Source organism: Perca fluviatilis, chromosome 20 (assembly GCF_010015445.1).
Source record: "Perca fluviatilis chromosome 20, GENO_Pfluv_1.0, whole genome shotgun sequence".
Classification (NCBI taxonomy): Eukaryota; Metazoa; Chordata; class Actinopteri; order Perciformes; family Percidae; genus Perca; species Perca fluviatilis.
The window spans coordinates 12,896,960-12,918,925 of NC_053131.1; the positions used below are offsets into that span (position 1 = coordinate 12,896,960).

Sequence of the window (21,966 nt, forward strand, 5' to 3'; positions counted from 1 at the left end):
TTAGCCTAGAAATCTAGACGCACCCTAGCGGCAGCAAATGTCATTTGCAGCCAGGGTCAACCTAGCAACTCTCCGTTGGCTTGCGAGCGGAAAAACCAAACTCTGGCCAGGCCAATCACGTCGTGTATAGAATCGGTGGGCGGGCTTAACATAAGGACGGCAGAGTTGCTGCTACTTGAAAACAAAGAAGATGGCTGCTGCTGCTGGCGAACAGCAGTCTTTCGAATCGGCTTTGGCCACGACTCTGGAAGACTTGGAGTTAAGCACTGAAGTCTTTCTTAAAAAAGGAAGATGTGTTCAGAGTTTTGCCGATACGGGAAAAAGTTTAATCTATCAACTAGCATTGCTCTGGTTGGCTATGACTGCAGAGGGAATTTGAAAGACAACCGTTTATCCCGCCCCTCGGTTTGAGCCCTGCCAATGGTGTTCCCAGATGTTCGGTCTGGCTTGTCAGGCTAGGTAAAAATGGCCATGATGCGATTATTATTGAGTATTATTGTTCTATCTGACCACTGTATTTCTTAAAGACTGAGTTGAGACAGCAGAGGAACCTTTTCACAAACATGGTAGACACACTGTAGGTTCTCTTTTATTTTGGCAGGTTACAGCTTTTTCTTTGCCATCAGTGATAAGAACAACCTTTTCGATGACCTCCAAACCGAATTTGTGTTTGTATTGCTGCATTTTATTTTTTTTATAGGAAGGAGGTTGTGTTTTTGGTCTTGTTTTTGTTCATATCTCAAAAACCTGGTAGAAAGTTAGGTCATGGAACAAGGAGCGAGTGATTAGCTTTTGTTGCAGTTTTGGAAACCGAATTTTCTTAAAGGATTTCTTAACAATAGGGCATTTCTTTTTTAAATGTTCTTCTTTTCCCCTCATAGCTGCACATAATTTAATGAAATGAGTCTGGAATGTACAGTATATTTGATGCACATCCAGAAGCAGTATTTTTTGTATTGTTAAAATAACTAAAAAAATGTTGCAGCCTTTGTGGATGTACATGTGCTCACTTTGTGACATCATCTGGCAACAGAAATACACACGTGTGTCAGTAACACAAAATAAGTGATCACAAATGGAGTCCTAAAGGACAGAACTAGGCAGTCTTTGTTTAATCGCATATTTTCTACATAGTATTCAGCCATAGTTTTAATATTTATGGACTAACCAATTTGTGTGGGTTTTCAAATCACACACTCAAATGATATCCAGTAGTGTAAGAATAGTAGTTGAGCTCATGTCAAACTGTAGTAATGTTGCACCAGTTAATTCCCTAGTGAAGGTGCCCTATGGATATCACACAAGGCTCCCATCAGTCTGAAGGCTGGGGAAGTCATTTCCAGCCTGCCATAAAGAGTGTGACGTGCAGCTCCGCTCTACAGTGTTGTGTTATGGTCCCTTTAACAAGGTTGGGGGAGGAGCAGCAAATCCCCAACTCTCTCCAGATATGGTTTTATTTATTTGTTTTATGTCTCTCCTTTGCCCCAGTGTCAGTTGCAACCAATGTGTACACTGAAACATGGAATTCTCTTCCAGAGAGCCTCCTGCCTTCATTTTATTCACTTTCCTGTCCTGTGTTCCTCTCTTTCCCCAATTGTCCTTCATTCCCATGTGTAGGGAGGCCTGAGTAATGAAGAGCAGCCTATCTGTCTGGCTTGCGCATCTCTGTCTCCCTCCTCCCTCTCCTGCAGCCTCTGTGCCCTCCCAAGCTTTTTTGACCTACAAATTCTGTCCAAGTGTGACAAACGAGTGCGTTGTTTAACTCCCCGCCATACAGCTTCCTCTCTCTCTTCTTTCTGCATGTGATTCTGTCTCCCTGTCTGTGTCCTCCCTCCCTCACTGTAGTCCACTCTACAAATGTCCCCCTCTTTCACCTCTGATTGTCTAACCTAGATTTCTAGCAGGAAGTCAGGACAAGAATCTCCAGTGACATTTCTTTTCCTGTGTCTAAACAAAAGAATTTAGTTTTTGCTCAGGGCCCAGCTGTTTATGTAACCCAGTTGGAAAGCATGGGATGGGAACCAAGCGACCCTCATCTCTTCTGCAGCTGTCCAGTCCTGGACATGGAGCAGAGTGAGGGGAAAATATTTTACACAAGCAGATAGCAGTTTTGTTTGTTTGACTGACCGTTTGGGAGAAAGTTGCATCTCCGTTTGCACTTATTTTTTCGCTTGCAGCGTCAAGTCTTTCCATTGAGCTCAGAGACGTCCTCCCAGTGAGAGCAGTTGTGGAGGGAAAATAAATCTCGGTCCTCTTGGTTGCGTCAAACCTGGCAAAAGCACTGAGAAGCTGAAGTTTTTAAATGTGGCGAAGTGCTTCACATTGCTTGTCTGGCCTTTTGCCATCACCCTTGACAACGACACACACACACACAAACACACACACAAACACACACACACACACACACACACACACACACACACACACACACACACACACACACACACACACACACACACACTTCACATAAATACTTCTCCAGGGTTTAGTGTAAAGCAAGGCCACATAAAACCAGACCAGCAATTGGTATTTTCCACAGCCAGTGATTACAGGACTAAACTCATTACATAGGCATTACACCATTACTTTTTCACTCTTGTCAGTCTTTATCATTCTGTCTTTCTCTTTCACTATTGCTGTCCTTTTTCAACATTTCTCACCCACTCTGCTGCCTTCCTCCACTTGTTTTTGTGTTACCAGGCCACCAACTAGGCTGCCACTTTAGGAAAAAAGTGTTTCAAAACAAACATGGAACACAGTTTTTTTTTTTAAATCATGGTGCAGATCTCTGACAAGAAACCCAGCTGCTTTTCAGGAGACCTCATTTTCCTGAAAGAGGTCTGGTTCAACTTAGTTAGACACACACGTGACAATTTCAACGATCCTTTTGATATCTGTTGCCAAAGTAGGATTGTACAAGATAACATTTCTTTGTATGTCACTACTTTATTTAAAACTGTCTGTCATGCATATCATGTGGCGGTATTAATTTAAACTTGTGTGTACGTTAACATGCTGTCTCTTTCCGTCTGCTGACATTACATTGCTTGAAATATTAGTCTTGGAGATAGTAGTGTGCAGTGATTGTGGCGTTTGCAGATGAGAGTATTATGCAGCCAAATATCTCTGTTAATGCATCCCTGCATGACTGGATGATTTAAAAAATGAAAGGAAAAGGCTGTACGTATAGCAGCATTATGTGACATGCAATTAAATTCTTTTCTCTAATAGCTGTTTTTCTACTTGATCATATGATTTTTATGAGGCAAAGATGGGAGGAAGTGGATGACTTGTGCAAAAGGCCATGTTTTGATCATAACCTGCTCTTCATAAGTTCTCCACAGTATATGTCATGCATTTAAGCCAAAGCAGACTCTCCTTTTCTTTGCCTTCTGCTAGATCTGGAGCCCCTTTGCCACCTTTTCTTACCCCAAAGCCTTGTTTAATTCTTCCTTCCTAACTCTCTGTTTTGACCGGATGAGTTTGACCTGCATTTCCTGTAGAAGAATGAAATCTATATTCTGCTTTTCCTCTTTCATTGTTTGATTGTTTGCACATTTTTTTTTGTCAGAAAGGGAAGCAAACTGTGAGGCTTTTGTCCTTGTTGTGGATGATGTTTCCTCTAAGTGGCTTAACCGAGCAGAGACACACACACATGCACATACACATGCACGTGCAGTGGCCTGCTGATGACAACCGCCTTCCTGTTAATGGAGGTGTTTAGTCTGTCCCTTGTGTGTTTTGAGGCGACCGACAAGCCTGCAAGCTTACTGTGGCTCTGGCCCAGTTGCTTTATCTCCAGGCTGTTTTTTCTCCTGCTTCATTTGATCCTGGAGTACATTTCCATTCCCACAATGCAACCTGTCGCTTACATCAACTGCTTTGTTCGTCCAAAAATACCTCCCAATGCTGCAGGGAAACTGTGAAAGTAGGTTGTGACAGAGGGCCATTATGTCCATTTATACAGCCGGAGCGTGATGGCACAAATTACAGTCTTCTGATTTAATTTGGTGTGACCGTAATGACAAACGACAGGATTGTTTTAATGTTGCCCGACATGGCCTGTCTAGACAAACTCATACATACAGTTTTAATTCGCTCAAGAGGTTGGAATAAGTTTATGCTTCCTCTTGTGGTTTTGTTCAGAGGTCATTTTAAGTATTTTGCAGAGTTTTGATAAAACTACATGGGCAAAAAGCAAAAAAGGTAGAAACAGAGAAAACAAAAGGAATAGTGTACAGAGAGAAAAGAGAGAGTCAAGTTTAGAGAGAACGTGCACAGTTGAAGTGGAGTTCCTGCTCTTTGTGCTAAGCCTGGAAGGACCCTCAGCCTCAGTCGTAGTCGTAGCCCCCATAGAGTAAGTTTAAGAGGGTCAACTTTAACAAGAGCCGTATTGATTCTCTGTGTGAGGGAGGAGAGGGTGTCCGTGTCTGTTTTTGAACATTAGGATGAGGACAAGACCGGGGCGGCGCAGCTTTTTGTCTTCATGTTTAAGCCTCCATTCAGCCAAGAGGCAGGGGGCAACGCTCGGTGGTCTGGACTCCAGGGGGCTGCGCACTTTGTCACATTACTACAACTTGGGCAACAGTTACAAGGTATAAGGTTATAAGGTACTCATTTTCTTTTTGACATGAAATAAAATTTAGGAAATAGGTTATACTTTGTTGGCTAAAATTCATTTATGGTTTATGTACGCTATATTGCTTACATTCCCGGCTTTTTTAGCAAGGTCCCTGGGGAAATAGATGTAACAGCAGTTAGTTAGGCTTAGAGCTGAACTAATTAGTCTATTGTTTGATCAATCAGTTGATAGAAAATTAATCAGCAGCTATTTTGGTAACTGATTTATCGCTTCAGTCACATGCCAAGCAAAAACAAACACACATTCTGTTTACATCTTCTGAAATGTGAGGATTTTATGCTTTTTCTTTGTCATGTATGATAGTAAATGTAATATTAATTTGGGTTTTTAAAATGTAAGTCTGATAAAGTAAGCAATCTGAATAAGTCATGTTCGGCATAATGGGCATTTTCCACTATTTTCTGACTTAAAAAAAACTAAACTAAACACGATTAATCGATATATTCAATGAAATAGTCTACAGAATAATTGGAAAGTAGTTGCATTCCCCAGTTAGTGCTAAACGTGTTCAAATGGATTCCATACATAAGAATAATGATGTGTTGGATGTCTTTACCACAGTGCCTGTTGGGTGATTTATAAGGTCATGAGTAAGACAGCTGTTGTGGCAGCACTTTTACTAGTTCCACGTGGCTGTTGTCTGCAGATGGTTGGCTAGGCTACAGAGTAATGAAAAATGTGTTTGTAGGGTTTAGGTAACAGTTATTTTCTTCATTTAATATTCTGTGTAGTTCTTTTTTGATAAATAGTTTAGTCTGTAAACTGTCATAACTTAAAGGCTTAATCTATTATCAAGCTTGTTAATTTTGTTTTAATGACTAATCAGCTATTATCAGAAATGTAAAATGATTCCTGTAATCTGAATGTAATAAATGTAACTAATACTTTGCATCTCAGTAAAAAGCAGGGTAGCATTAGTCATACTTCTTGTTCTGTAAATGGTATTAGTCGATAATTCAATAATTGATTGACAGAAAATGAATTGGTAACGATCTTAATAATCGATTTGTAATTTTTAAAGCAAAAACTGCCAAAGGAATCAGTGGTTCCAGCTTGTAAATTGTGAATATTTGCTCATTTTCTTCGATGATAGTAAATTTAATGTCTTTGGTTTTGGATTGTTGGTCGGACATTTTTTTATTTTTTTTTTATCTGTTTATTGATGGAAATCCATTTTTTTCTAACCTTTTTCTTTAAACATCCATCATAAACATCTTTCATCAAAGTGCCTTGAACTAGCATTACAACACTACAAGTAAAATATTAAGTTTAGTAAAGTCAAATCTAAAATAAATTGTAAAACTAAAAGCTAGAGCTGCAACGATTAATCGATTAGTTGTCAACTCTTAAATTAATCGGCAACTATTTTGATAATCGATTAGTCGGTTTGAGTAATTTTTTAAGACAAAAGTCAAAATTCTCTGATCCCAGCCTCTTTAAATATGAATGTTTTCTAGTTTCTTCTCTCCTCTGTGACAGTAAACTGAATATCTTTGAGTTGTGGACAAAACAAGACATTTGAGGACATCATCTTGGGCTTTTGGGAAACCCTGATCCAAAATTTTCCACATTTTCTGACATTTTATAGACCAAACAACTAATCGATTAATACAGAAAAAAAATCAACAGATTAATCGACTATGAAAATAATCGTTAGTTGCAGCCCTACTAAAAGAACAACAACAACAAAATAAAAAAAATAAATAAAAAATAGAGGGAGGGGGGCATCAAGGTTGGTTGGACATTTTTCATTATTCTTTAACTTGTTTAATTGATTAAATGATCAGCAGATTAATCAATAAATGAAAAATAATTTGTTTGGCAAAAATGTTTCAACTGCATATTCTGTGACTTATGAAAGCAAAGTAACATTAATGTTACTGTTAAAACATGTTTACTATATTTTAGTGACCTATGGTGCTGATTAACATTTCAAGCAGTTAATCAGTATTCTGTATCACATTTGAAGTCCCTGTCCTATCCTTGGCTGTTTGTTTGTGCGCTGGTTTTTGCTTTATCAGTTGGTCCGCTGTGGTTAGATAAGACATTGATCTCTGTGTGAGTGTTGAACATTTTATATTTCTCAGAGAAATCCTAAGGCTATTGAATATTAACACACACAGATTTCACACACTCCTGAGACCAACCAGATGAGCATTGAATCCTTTCAGGGTGCTTTCACAAGGCCAGGGCCTTTCACAAGAGCTTTCAACCACATCCAACCTAAACCTATTCCCACCGTTTTGTAAGCCTAGAGTATACACAGGCTTAGCTCCAGGTTCTCGCTTCTCCCGATAGTGGTTGGCCGTCACACACACGGGAGGTATGTTGAAAAGATTTCTGTGTTTGATCCGTGGAGGTTGTGGTAGCTTTGAGAGCATTCCTCCTCTCTCCTCTGTGTATTTACCCACCAGTATCTGTGGTTCAGGACCCCTCACTGATCGCTGAGGTGTGTTATGGTTCTGGGGGGGAATGTGCTGTGTCTCAGGTCTGCTCTAGATCAGGTTGCTTCCCCCCCGAGGCATGTATTGCCTTTGGACTGAGCCTTTGGATTGCCGATGGGGCCACATGTCCCCTGGAACTCGTTCTGATGAAGTTTCTTTTTGCTTATCAGTAATGAACAATGGAAAGATAACAACAGAGAAGATTGATCATTTGTCCATTTGCCTTACCTCTAACCAGTAACATGCACACACAGAAAGTACTATAGCCGCTGCTGACCTATAATAAATGATATTACGCAGAAAACGCCCACATTGCTCACCATTCACAATGTGTCGTGTTGAGCAAGGTGTTCCATTATGTATCCGTTGTGCTCTCACAATGCAAAGATATTTGACTTTGACACCCATACGAAGATAAGTATCTGCAAATTCTATGCCTCTGTGACGCCAAGTAAAAAAAACAGGTTTGCTGACACTTTTGAATTTAATATGCTGGTTTGCTGTTTGTCAGCTCTGAAAGTGAATCAGGTCCATATTTCTCCCCTGGCATCAGTTTTTCCAACTAGTGTAAATTGAACAACAATGGTGCCAAATATAGAGCTGAAACAACCAATCAACAGCACTATTGCGGCTGTAAGCAGTCCAAAAAGTGCTGCCGCGAGGGGCTAAACACTGAGAGATGCACACTGACGCGCTCGAGATTGTATTGCAATGATTTTTTATTCTTCTTCTTCCACACGTAAAATACACTTAGCACTGCAGTTACCAAATGTAATCGTTACCTGGTGAGTAGAATAATTGCGTTAATGCAGCGTGATGCGGTCAACAAAAGTGTTCGCTCCCAAGCTCACCCCCTCTCTGTCAATGCCCAAAACCCAGGTGCACAGGTGAAGCAAACAAATAGACTATCACTTCCGCTCAAACCGCGATAAAACGCCCACCACCCACAACATCAAAGGACAACACAATAATCAACAAACATCATGAATGAGACCATAAACAACAGCCAACACGTGGCTCCTACAAGCACCATAAACAGCAGCTTCCAAAATGACCATGAAATTTAATCAACCCCTCTCACCTCAACAAAAACTGAACATTGCAACCTTTTATGTGGGTAGGATTTATAACAAGACTGTAACAAGACTGTTGCATTAGACTGCATACATTTAAGATAGGTGTACCTAATAAACAGACAACTGAGTTTATATTCCAGTATATGTATATCTTCTTGTAATATTAAATTATAGGCATGCATCAATCAGTTATCATGGCTAAACTACATATGACAATATCCTGATAACAGTTTAATGTAAATTGCATTTTATACAAAACTAATTTGATATGTATGTTATCATATGACTGTGAGTCAGTAGTAATGAACAAGGGATGACCATCAGGAGTTTCTGTATGATATTGTCATGATAAATTGTTAAAGGTCCCATGACATGGTGCTCTTTGGATGTTTTTATATAGACCTTAGTGGTCCCCTAATACTGTATCTGAAGTCTCTTTACCGAAATTCAGCCTTGGTGCAGAATTACAGCCACTAGAGCCAGTCCCACAATGAGCTTTCCTTAGGATGTGCCATTTCTGTGTCTGTAGCTATTGAGGAGGAGAGAGGGGGGGCAAGGTGGAGGGTGGAGATGTGGCCTTGACCAACTGCCACTTTGCAAGTTTGAAAGCCATGATGTCTCTCTCTCATGGGTGGGCCAAATTATCTGGGGGGGCAAAGCAGAGAAAGGGGAGGTAACCTTGCTCCTTATGACCTCATAAGGAGAAGATTCCAGATCGGCCGATCTGAGCTTTCATTTTCTCAAAGGCAGAGCAGGATACCCAGGGCTCGGTTTACACCTATCACCATTTCAAGCCACTGGGGGGCATAGGCAGGCTAGGGGAACGCATATTAATGTTAAAAAACCTCATAAAGTGAAATTTTCATGCCATGGGACCTTTTAATTGGTAACATTTCATACACCTTCTGACAAGTTAAAGTTGTCATTGATTAGGCCTCGTGCTAAATAATCTCCAGACTCTCAGATGCAGACCTACAGAGAGAAGGAAAACAAGAGGCCTCAGTTGGTTGTTTTGATTGGGAATCTCGCGGATCCCCCGTCTCACCACAGTACCTTTTTAGGCAAGGTTTATTTTCCTGACCCAGTCACCCTTTTACCCTCACATTTGATTCTCTCACATACACATTTTGCAAAGTTGTTTACCCAGAGTATTAACTGACCTCCCTGCTCCTTACCCAAACACCTCAGCAGGAAGCAACATTACCTCCCCACCACTGGCCCGGTGCCACAGCATTGTGACTGTGAAACCTTGGTGTAAATCTACACTCGTGTAAAAACACAATGCGATTAAGATCAAGGACATCGGCTTACACTGTAAACACCTCATCAGCCCACAAGAGCACCTACTTTTTTCTAGTAAAACACGCTTTCAGATGGGTTTGCAGGCATTCTCATTCTTACCTAAAAGACTTGAATTGACATCCTGAATCAGCACCCTTCTTAATTGTCTAGACATTTTTGACTGCACCCAGGTATAAATTTATATAGACCTCTCATATAGGGCGTGTCCTGACCTAGTTTTAGTCAGTCTTTCTTTGTGTATTTGTGATTTAGGTTGTGTGTGTTAATGTTCTTTAGGTGTTCCAGGACCTGGGTGTTTCTGTGCTGTCCGCAGCCTCAGAGGGCTACAATGTGTGTCTATTTGCTTATGGCCAAACAGGATCTGGAAAGACGTACACCATGATGGGGACACCGGTAAAATCACTGCATGGCACTATATACATACTCACCAGGCACATTTTAGGCAATGCAACCGTTCTTCAAAATCTATATCCAAACCATGCTGCACTGCAAATATGGAAATGTTACATTCTGTAATGAACAGCAATATTTAGTTGTGACCCAATTCTCCATGGCAGCTGTCAAAACAATACTACCTCACTTTCCGTTTTGTTTTTTGTTTCTCTTCTGTACGATGTCAGGACTCCATTGGCTTGACTCCTCGGATCTGTCAGGTACATCAGTGGATTGTACAATTCAATGTACTAATAATTCAACTATTTGTGTATCCGGTGTTGTAGTGTAAAGTCAACTGCATTTCTCTTTTCCTTGCAGGGTCTCTTTAGGTCTGAAGACACTTTTTCTGATGGGCAAAACTCAAGCAGAGTGGAGATCAGGTACTGTGTTATTAATGTCTGACTGTGTGAATGGCTTCGTCTTTTTAAAGCGCTGCAATTTTAAGTTACCGGTTTCCTGATGTAGACATTCAAACAGTTATGCTGCAAAGCTACAGGCAAAACAATGCATATCAAAAACTGGATTTCCTTGTCGGTTTTTCTTATCCCCAACGTCTTGAAGGCCATGTTAATTTGAAAAACGCAAATATGCTTTTATGGGTTCTCCCTGACGAAAGTTTAACTTAAAGATGTCCCTGACATGTTTTGGAAAATGCAGATGATGAACTTACAAAACAACTCACATATTGTGTAAAGGGACTGTATATAGGCAAATTGACATTAAATAATCATCATTGACATCATATTAAGTTTGTGTCTTCATAGCAGGATGTTGTCTTAGGCTGCGTTCAGACAGGGAAACGGCGATCTGGCGATGTTCCGCAAGGGTTGTGCGGCGGGGGGAGTGTCACTGAACCGGCCCATTTGTGTGACGTCCTGTTGTGTTTTGTAACCCCCCAAGTAGACTTTATATTTCACAACTACTGTTTTCCGTCAGATCGTTTATAGAGCTCGACATTTCTGACGACCTGAGAAAGAGAGAAAGAAAAGAGACGAGCGAGACGGATCGATTGTGCTTTGTTGTTTGGTTGTTTGGCTGGTTCAGCTTTTACACAAACTCCTGGGCACTTAAAAGTTTCTTGTGGCAGCGATAGGGTCAGTGATGTTTCCTGTTTACTGTACGGGACTCTCACACCGCCTCAAAACACACTGACAAGTCTGATCGGCGGTTACATGATTGGCTACCTCAGCGTGATGTGGGGTTGCATTTCTCCAAAAGTTGAGTCGGTCTCAACTTTTCGCCGCAGGCCCGCTGTGTTTTTTTTTTTTTTTGCATGTCCCCCCTGCGGCAAACCCGCCACCCCTCACTGCAGCCTAAACGCAGTACCCACATTCAAAATGAATGGAAAGACCCGTGTTTTTGCCGCACCATCTGAGGGCCGACGCTGGCTGTGTGAATGCCCACTCATCCCTCTGTCCCTGCAGCTTCCTGGAGATCTATAACGAGCGTGTGCGAGACCTGCTGAGAGGAGGAGAGCAGAAGAAAAGAGCCTCCCTGAGAGTTAGAGAACACCCGGAGAAAGGACCCTATGTACAAGGTGAGTGTTCAAGACACCTGAATCTGTACTTTGTGAAGTGGTGGACAGCAAAGACATACTGTACCTCCCAGGGCTGAACTCAGTTTAAATTCTAAAGCCATCCTTTCTTTGCCCTTGCAAAGAATAAATAAGAAACTTAAGATGCTGATTCTCTGCTCTTGTAACTTGCGGCCCCCAACACCAAGTGTTGTTTGTTGTAATTCACTTCATTAGTTTGCAATGTAAAAGAGATGATACAGGGAGACAATCCTATACACAATATATACACAAACACACCTACATGTACACCTACCAATATGCACACAGATGCATAGAAGGGGATAATTGGTACAAAAGACATATATATCTAAAAACACAAAGCAGTAAAACAAATTAAATGAATTAAAATTTTAATTCAGTATTCAAACATGACCCCACAGTTCCAGGTGTTTTGCACAAAATGTTGAGCTAAAAAAATCAACAGATTATTTCTGCCTTTTGTCTTTATTAGTCTGTCCTACTTATTAAATACTTAACTAGAGGTCTAGAGGCTTCAAATTCTCATTACCTTACTATGATCATTTCACCAAGATTAAAACGAGGATAAATCTGTGCAGACGTTCTTTAGAATAATCTCAGACATACACTTGGACTTTCAGTATTTAAATGTTATGGTCTTGATGATTAGGTGCCTTCACGGGCTATGAGCTCTAAGAAGTGTCCAATAACCATTTTCAAAATATATACAAACCCTTCAGACAAATCTGTCTGAAACACTTTGCATTAAGAGAGCGAATATGAGAGTGGATACCAAAGTCCGAAGAAGAGTAATGCTTGTGTCTTGTAAGTTTAGTTTATAAGTCACGGTGGTATGCCGTCAGGGATGGAATTTTGTTCAGTTGTTAAGCTTTGGATCTTGTCCTGAATTGTCCGTCATGGCTTTAATCCAGATTCCTCATGTAGTTTATCTTACTCTCTCGCTTTCTCCATCTGCCTCCTCATCCTTTCCCCCTCTTTCCTTCTCTCCCTCTCATTCGCCGTTCTGCGTTTCTATGTTTAAAGCCCCGCATGATTTCATTGTCAGTATCAGGAGAAATCCCAGTTGACCAGAGGAAGTGAAGTCATTTCCTCGTGGTTCCAAGGAGAACACACACACACACACACACACACACACACACACACACACACACACACACACACACACACACACACACATACACAGAGCACATTTAGGGCTCCCAGCTATTAAACTTCTTCTCCATCAACACGTGTCCATCAAACAGTGTTTCACTGTTAGGTTTATTCTGTCGAAGTAATTTAAATATTTGTATAAAATGTCCATATTAAAACCAGGATTAAGGAAAAGCATGTTATAGCACCACGAGGCTCTGTGTGCGCATGTGTTTAACAGCCTCTTAAGATGTGATTCACACCTGGAAGTAGAGCATTGTTGAGATTTTTTGCTTCTAAATGCTGTAGGAAAATATTACAGATCAAGCGTCAGCAAGTTTTGATGAGGCATTTCCTGTTTGTGTCTTTTTTACATTTCTATCTCTCTGTTTCTTTTAATGTTTGCTGAAGTGTTATCAGTGTTAGGTCACTGTTAGTTTTATGCTTGTTGTTTTTCAGAGCTATCTCTAAAAACTGTTTACTAAAAGTGTTAAATAGCGTATCTTTTATATTATTATTATTATTTTTACTAATATTCCTATGGCAGTTAGCCATACATAACTATAACCTTAAAAAGTGAAACCTATATATCCTCTAGCGTCATTTCTTTCAATATTTTTAATTTTAAATTTTATTTGAAAAATCAAGTTTTTTTTTAATTCCCAGCTGTTGTATAATGTTCATCTTGTACTACTCTTACTCTTACAGGGAGTTTTCCGCTTGATGGTGTTTTAAGCCCCCAACGTCGACTCCAAGGCAGCGCTGCAACTGTCAACTTCAAGGCACCTATCCCCTAACCTTAACCCTAACCATTGCCTAATCCTAGTGCCTTCCAGGCAGTGCTGCCTGTAAGACGATGTAGGGGGCTTAAAACACCAAACACCGAGTTTTCCACCCTAAGTTTAACAGGAGTTACTTCCCACTGCGGAAATTAAGTCAATTAGTAAACATTTTGCGGTCGATGTCTAAACTTAACCTCTTTGGTTTATTTGCTTTAGATTTCTCAGTATGTTGTTTCTCTCTAATCAGACCTGTCGCAGCACGTGGTCTCAGACTGCAAGCATGCCATGGATCTTTTGGAGGAAGGCATCGCCAACCGAATCACCGCAGCAACCCACAACCACGATGCCAGCAGCAGATCCCACGCCATCTTCACCATCCAGTACACACAGGTCATCATCTCTCTCAGCTCTCCAATTAGCTTCTATATAACAGCTACACTCATCTGTGAATGAGTCAGTCTGCTAACGGTCCTCTTTCTAACTTTTAAATGGATTCCAAAGTTTGGTTAATATTGTTAGTCTCTATTTTCAGGTGGGACACGTATCAGTATTTGCAGATGCCAGTCTGATTCCTCTTGTCTTTTTCTCCACAGGCAATCCTAGAAAAAAACCTTCCTTCAGAAACTGTCAGCAAGATTAACCTGGTGGACTTGGCTGGGAGGTGAAACTGTTATTTCCTTCTGTTGTGTGTTTTTGCTCAACATCTTTTGAGTCAAAGTCATTGATTAAACTGCCCCCTAGTGGATCTTGGCTACAGCCCTGAGATTTTTTTTCTCTTCATTTCCACACATTTTTGTTAGTCAATCTGTGTCTTTAATCATTGTAAGTAACATGTACCTCATGTTGTGTTTATGTTGTTTCTGACAGTGAGCGAGCAGACCCCCACTACTGCAGGGATAGATTGACAGAGGGCTCTAACATCAACAAGTCACTGGTCACTTTGGGCATCGTCATATCTGCTCTTGGTAAATGATGACACTGCTCATGATTCCATTTGGAGTTGAAGTGATGATGTCTAAAAAAAGCTTTTATTTGGAATTAAATCTAGCACGGACCTTCACAAATTCCTGTTTTTCCTTCCACATTTCCTTGATCCTCACAGTATTCCCTTCTCTTCTGTAGCACTCTCTCCATTAATCCCTCCACCTTTTGTACATCTTCTTACCACTGCCTCCACAGCCCAGAACTCCCAGATGTCCAGCAGCTGTCAGAGTATCAACAGCATGGCATCTGAGGGCGATGGCAGCACGGCAGGAAGCCACAGCAGCTCCCTGTCTGGAGGAGGTGGGAGGAGGCACTGCTTCATCCCCTACAGAGACTCGGTCCTAACCTGGCTGCTGAAAGACAGCCTGGGCGGCAACTCCAAGACCATCATGATTGCAAGTAAGTGGAACACATGTTGGTATTGTGAAAGAAACATGGCTGAGATTTTGCACGTTTTGGTTCATTAACTATAAATTGCATGTGCTTATATAAGCTTTAACAGAAGGTTTCGAGTTGAACATTGTTGCGATCAAGCGCTGATCTGTTTATCAATATCAAACCCTAAAGGAAAATATGGAAAATTAAAGGAATAATTGATAGTGAAAATGTAAATTTGCTAGTTTTTTTTATGCCAGACAACTCTTAAATCCCTCTTGTTACAGAGTTTCTTATAAGCTCTTAAACTCACCAATATTGAAGACTTAAAAAAAAAAACGCTCCTCACAGCTGCAGCAGTATCACGACGAGATAATGTAACTTTGATAAAAATAGAAGTCTGCAAGGCATTTCTTATGTTTTTGTATATAATCGAATGGCTGTCTGGAAAGTTGGAAATTAAATCTAAAAAGTAATGGTTTGCTTTATGAAAATGGTTTGAGTAACGTGACCACACGCTGGCAAAACCACCATGGTCCCTTAAGTCTCACTCCTGAAATAATTTTTTTTTGTGATGTCATTGCTAATTGCTGTGTGTGTCTTTTACTGGTGTGTTTTTGTGTTGCAGCGGTCTCGCCCTCGGCTAGCAGTTACAACGAGACCCTCAGCACCCTGCGCTATGCGGCCCATGCCAGAAATATTGTCAACAAGCCTCGGGTTAATGAGGTCAGTGGCTGTGAAGAGTCCGATGCCAAGACTTAATGTTTGATCTAAATGTGTTGAGTAGGTTAAAGCTTTAGTGCGAAACTTGTTGATATTAATGAACGGCCGTTACATTCACGATCACGGAAGGCTTGTGTCATGTGGATGCGCTGACAGTTTTGTTGTCATTATCTAGAATTCCTCATTGGGGCGGCAGAAACTACGCACTACAGCTTTAATGTGTACTTCTATTTCTGTGCAGGATGCCAATGTACGCCTGATCAGGGAACTGAGAGAGGAGATTGACAGGTTGAAGAGCATGCTGCTCAGCTTTGAAATGGTATGGTGACCTTTCATCACTAGAGCATAGCGCTCACTCTCCGAGGGATACAGCCTACGGGGTCCCCCCCCCTTAGTACTTTAAGGCTTTGAATAAAAGAGATTCCCACATTGCACATTTTTGTAGCAAATACAGTGCTTTGTGTCTTTGTGACAATTTTATTCCCATGTGTGGTAAAGATTGAATTGCATTGTAACGCATGTGACATTTTTCTTTTGCCCACTATTTTAACTGATCATTTTTCCCCCTCTTGACTGACAGCGGCGTAATCCCAGTCCATCCCTTAGCGATGAGAGGGATGGAAATCTTTCTGACATTGTGCTACAGAACGAATTAAAGGTAACGCAGGGTGGACACACATGGTTACATCTGCCTGACAGATACAGTAGTCCTGGACAAATCAAGCATCATGAGTTTGGCACTCCACAAATTGACAATAAAAAAAAGATATGTCATGCACATTTATTTCTAAATGTGTATGATATCAACATTGGTTCACCCAAGTCACATTAAACATTTTCTTTCGACTAAATCCTTGCTGTATCCAGCTAGCTTCCCCCCCCCCCCCATATAATTTTGAGGTTATTGCCTGCTATTTGTCGAACCTAATGAGGAAAATTCTCAGCGAGTCTGGGGATTATCATGAGTAACTAGGACATTGTTTGTTGAATAAAACATCCCTGTTGATATTTTCAATTGTATGTTTTTTAAATGTATTGAGCTTCGTTCACCTCTGTTGTATCGGGATGGCAGCAGATGTGTCAGCAGTGGATATCACAAAATCTGTGTGTTGGAAGTACATATCTGTGACACAGTATGTTTTTCTTCTGACTTTGAAATTTCTTAAAAGAAAGTTAGGAAATGTAAGTAGTAGCAGCGGTAGTAGTAGTAGTAGTAGTAGTAACAGTAGTGGCTGTTTATATTGGTATCATCATTGTCTCCCTGACCACAGATTTACCACTCTGGTTTCAACCCCCTTTTTTTTAAATTACCTACCTCCATCACCCTCATCCATGTTTTCTCCTCAGGTGGAGCAGCTGACAAAGGACTGGTCGGAGAGCTGGAGCGACAAGAAGGAGCTGCTGGAGCAGTACAGCGTGGACATCAACCGAGACCGGGCCGGATTCCTCATCAACTCCTTCCAACCACACCTGGTTACTCTGGATGGAGATGTTCTTAGCACCGGGGTCGTCTTTTATCACCTCAGGGTATGTTGATAAGAGGCAAATACATATGTTGTGTCCATAAAGAGTAATGTTGTTGTATTTTGGTATTATTTAATTTTCCTCCTTGAAGAAGTTTTTTCTTTATTCATTTTGTGCTTTTCTTAGAGTAAATATCAGAATGGAATGCACATCACTCATTTGAACAACATGACGCAAACTCCCACAAACTGAAATTCTTTGCATTTGCTCTACTTTTCTCCAACTCTAAAGTACCTGATTTATCAGCTGTCTTGACTAAAACCATGTCTTTTTTTCTACTAGATTCTTTCCCCTCCTCCTTCCTACTATTTTTCTCTGTTCTGCTAGAAAAACCCTTGAGAAAAGGTGCGTTTCTACTGTCTTTTCCTTTCACTCTACCCTCCAACTTTCCTGTCGATCGTGTGGGGGGGTGTGTGTGTGTGTGTGTGTGTGTGTGTGTGTGTGTGTGTGTGTGTGTGTGTGTGTGTGTGTGTGTGTGTGTGTGTGTGTGTGTGTGTGTGTGTGTGTGTGTGTGTGTCTTCCACAATGCATAAAGCGGGGTTGGATAAGAGGCTCTTAGTTCTGAGGCTAGGACTCAGGGGAGCTCAAGCTGTCCTGATTCTGACAATGACAAGCATACCCTTAGGCCTGACAATTACACTGTTTCCTGCATGTGAAGAGCCGAGGCCACCTGGGAACACATGTGGTCTTGACACCATATATGAAAGCCTTTTATCCCATTAGATAAAACGTTAAAGTAAACAACTGATATGTTTTCTTACAGCTAAGTGCAAGATTATAATTGAAATGGCAATAGTGATCCAAATCATTGTGTACAATTCTTGTCATCATTAGATCCACTATTGCTTGTGTAGCATAACCAGCTTAATGTCCAGAATGCACAATAGTTGTTTTGATGTAGATTTTAAATATAGCTGCCATGTTTACACAATTTTTTTTTTTGTTCGTACAGGAAGGAGTCACCCACATAGGACCTCAGGATCAGTTTGAAGAACCACAGATAGGTATTTTTTTATTCATTTGGTTTCCATGTTTCCTTATCCAGCTGCATATATTTCTTTTAAAATTGTATAATACGTGTCATGTCATTTTATTTTATTTTTTCTTTCAACCATTGTACATTACACGAGTGGAAATCCTCATCCAGCATCTTACAACCATGCATTATCCCAGAGTAGAAATACAGAGAACTGGCAGCTTTAGACAAAACATGCAGTATAAAACATGAAACATAGCAGAATATATTATGAGAATGCATAGTCAAACATTATATATCCTAAAATGGACTGTTCATGATATTAATTAATAACAAATAAGTGTGATTTGTGTTTCATCTTCCAGTTCTGCAGGGCAGTGCCAGCTGCGAGATTGAAAACCACGGAGGTGTGGTTACGCTCACACCGCTGCCCGGCTCTGTCTGCCTGCTCAACGACAGAGAAGTCACTGAGGCCTGCAGACTGGCTCAAGGTCCGCTCATGTCCTTGACAGAACAGTTTGTTCACACTGTCTTGTTCCCACTGCACGTCTTACGTAGCATGTTTTTTATATCTGATGTTAGCCTCGTGGATATGCAGGCATTGAACTTGCATATGAATTTTATTTGACTGATCATAAACACACATTTTTATTTTAATATCCTTAGGCAGCTATTGTCACTTTCATGTCTCAAGCTTTGCCTAAGTACAACACTTGTTACTTGTCATTGTATCACTAAGACACTAGGAACGTCTTAATAATACAAGTCCCAGAGTTCCGTTCAAAATGAAACCGTTTAACGGTCACTGAGCGGCAATGGCGGACTCTACTGCTGACATGGCAAACTACCACCTAGAGGGGAAACTAAAGAGTGTAAATTCATTCAATTCATTATAGTAAAATAAATGCCAAACCTACGTAGAAGCAAAACTGCATACTGTAAGCCGGAGGTCTTCAACAGGGGGTCTGGGACCCCTAGGGGGGTCCTCAGAGTTACTGCAAAGGGGCCACCAAATTCTTAATGTTTTGAAAAAAAATTTTATTTTATTTTTTTTATTAAAAATTAACATGAATTCAACATATTATTAGCAATTATAATTATAGGCTTACTGGCCTATAGGGAAGGTCATCACTAAGATAGCCATCCACAGATACAGTTCTTACTGTGCCATATGTATGTTTAACATTAAAGTCATTTTCAGGTTCATAATTGTATTTAGAGGTTATATCAAAATAGGTTTACAGGGTTTAATTTTCAAAAAAACACCATATTTTTGTTGTACTGCACATTACTGCAGCTCCTCTTTTCACCCTGTGTGTTGAGCTCTCTGTTTTAGCTACAGAGTGAGACATCTCACTTCTGTTCCATCTTTGTTGGGAGTCGCACATGCGCAGTAGCTAAGTAAGCACTACTAGCTAATCAGCAGCAGAGTATGAGGGAGTGCCACGCTAGCAGCTAGGCGAGCATTATAACGTGTGTTACAAAGTGACGCACGTTCGTCTCTGAACTAAAGGCTGGACTACAATAGAGCTGTTTGGAGCAGTTTGTGAACAGTGTTTTTTGTTGGAGATGGTAAGTCCCTTTGGGGTGGACTTTGGGCTTTTTCACTTTGGAAGCCTATTACATGCACAAAAAAGATGTATAACACTATAAAGGAAAGGGAAAACGCCAAAAAGCATAATATGAGCACTTTAAAACATGATTTATAAAATTATACCAACAATTATTATTTTAATAGCATAGTATTCTATGCACTAAAAAGGTATGTATAAAGGCTTTAGGCCGCCCTACATGTTATTGTAGGTCCAGTTTTATATGCAACTAATTTTAAACAATATGTAGTAGGGGGTCCCTGATCCGTATCTCTTCCAGTTAAGGGGTCCTTGGCTTAAAAAAACGTTGAAGACCCCTGCTGTAAGTAATTTGTTTTGTAAAAAACAAACCAAAAAAGATGAATAATAGATGGATAGAAAAACATATTACAATTAACTTTTTAGCATTGCTGATGCTGTCAGAAAAGACATAAACATTCAGTGACCTGAGCAGAACTTGACACTGAGCATTAAGACCTGCCATGTGATTGTTGCACTATGCTGAATATCCTATATAGGTTAATGTACAATTATATACACACACTGAACTGATAAGATTTCATAACATACTGTATATGGGTTAATGTACAATTATATATGCACGCGCATTTAAAGGTACACAGATTCTTCCCAAGGGTAAACCTATAGACACCCACTCACATGCCCCGCTCCTTCACTGCAGCACATACACCTACTGTCACATCAACACAGTGCAGATGAGCACAGTTTGTGATTAAAGAGATGTGTCTCTGTCCCCAGGGATGGTGATCACCTTGGGAGGAGTGCACAGGTTCCGCTTCAACCACCCAGCAGAGGCAGCCGTCCTCCGGGAACGCAGACGGGTGGGTGCTGCTCAGCTGAAAATGAAAATGATGCTGTCAGTTATGATGGCAATCGTCATATATTGATGATGAGCAGATTAATGAGATGCCACGGTTGACATACTGTGATGCTAGTGATGCACTATATTGTTTCTGGTCATTATCTACAATACAACTGTGTTGAGAATATTTGTGATTTTTTTTATTTCTTTTTAATTTCTAGCAAATATTAAAGTTGATCTTTTCTTTACTGTTTCAAGGCCAGTGAAGGTGGCATGACCTGCACCTACATTGATCTTTGCCCCTTGACCCCTGACCACAGGTAAATACTGCCTCCAAAAACCAACTCACAGAACAACACAATATTCATCACTCTGAGTATACTGTATGCGTGTGACGCACAGAGCGTTTTTTTTTTTTTGCCAACATACAGCATACATATTTGATAAGAGGTACATGTGTTGTACCATGTTCATGCTGTAGAAATAGGGCAATGCTTCATACGTGTTTCAGTTCAGTTGGTGGAGATGGCATGTGTTTCTATTAGCCCCCACCCTCCTGAACAATCCCAGTTAGCTGTTTACAGGACAGGCTCAGCGTGGTTGGTGGGAGGGGAAAAAAAAAAAAAAAAAAGGGGAGAACCAAAAACCACCAAAACCCCCCACCACTTACAAACAACAAAAAAAAAAAAAAAAAAAAAAAAAAAAAAAAAAAAAAAAAAAAAAAAAAAAAAAAAAAAAAAAAAAAAAAAAAAAAAAAAAAAAATTGCTCAGATACAATCAACTAACTTTAAAATCCAAGCCTAAATTCTAGATTTCTAGTTTTATAGCTGGATAACCACATCAGATTTAGTATATTGATAAATATTGTGCTTGTGAAAGCTATCCACCCTTTATGATTCCCTCCTGTAAATCTTTACCCAACAGTCCAGCAGTGGATTTTGCAGGAGAAACGGCGCCTAACAACTGTAGAGCTGAGAATCACCAAAGAGTCTGGAGTTCAGACAGACCTTATCCCCGCACCCCTCCTGGAGCCAGGGGCAAGTCAGGCATCTGAGGACCAGGAAGGTCAGACAGTGGACCATCCGTCCCCGGTGGTAAGGGCCAGGAAGAAGGCGGTGCAGGAGGAGCTACTAAAGCATCACGCCCTTTGCCGCTCCGAGAGCCGCATCCGTCGGAAAAAGTTGCACTACCAGCTGGAAAGAATCGCCCGCAAGCGGCATCTGTTGGAAGCTAAGAAGGAATTGCAGCGACTGGAAAGGGCCCTGCCTCCAGGACCAGCCAGCCCAGAGTCTCCTGAGCTGGGGTCCCCCACAAAGCTCAAAGGAAGACCATTTGTTTCTCGTAGACACTCATTCTCAGCAGATCTTCTGTCCCGGCTCTACCCACAGAACACCCCTATCTTCAGGTAAGCACATAGTTGTAAAACCTTTAGTGTTAATTGCGTTAAGGGCAAAAAGTAAACTTCTTTGCTTTTCTTTTAACAGGCTAATACAGTCCAAAATGTTTCAGCACTTTTTTTATCTAGCTGTTTTGTGTTTGCTAGTGCCTCCTTTACATAAATATTTTCCTAAATTTAGATCTTATTCTGATTAGTCTTTCTTT

General features: G+C 40.6%; 1 protein-coding gene across 1 annotated transcript in view; it reads left to right on the forward strand.

The window, feature by feature from the left end:
• The window catches only part of stard9 (StAR-related lipid transfer (START) domain containing 9), a 45,861-nt gene that overhangs the window by 9,686 nt on the left and 14,209 nt on the right, over positions 1–21,966 (forward strand). The window contains exons 4-21 of the mRNA XM_039785422.1: positions 9,741–9,857; positions 10,085–10,117; positions 10,218–10,279; positions 11,324–11,436; positions 13,615–13,757; positions 13,961–14,028; positions 14,235–14,332; positions 14,547–14,750; positions 15,355–15,452; positions 15,691–15,768; positions 16,030–16,107; positions 16,797–16,976; positions 17,926–17,977; positions 18,315–18,440; positions 20,301–20,383; positions 20,623–20,684; positions 20,846–20,892; positions 21,289–21,769. Of these exons, the coding sequence (XP_039641356.1) occupies positions 9,741–9,857; positions 10,085–10,117; positions 10,218–10,279; positions 11,324–11,436; positions 13,615–13,757; positions 13,961–14,028; positions 14,235–14,332; positions 14,547–14,750; positions 15,355–15,452; positions 15,691–15,768; positions 16,030–16,107; positions 16,797–16,976; positions 17,926–17,977; positions 18,315–18,440; positions 20,301–20,383; positions 20,623–20,684; positions 20,846–20,892; positions 21,289–21,769 (2,123 nt within the window). The remainder of the gene's footprint in view (positions 1–9,740; positions 9,858–10,084; positions 10,118–10,217; positions 10,280–11,323; positions 11,437–13,614; positions 13,758–13,960; positions 14,029–14,234; positions 14,333–14,546; positions 14,751–15,354; positions 15,453–15,690; positions 15,769–16,029; positions 16,108–16,796; positions 16,977–17,925; positions 17,978–18,314; positions 18,441–20,300; positions 20,384–20,622; positions 20,685–20,845; positions 20,893–21,288; positions 21,770–21,966) is intronic.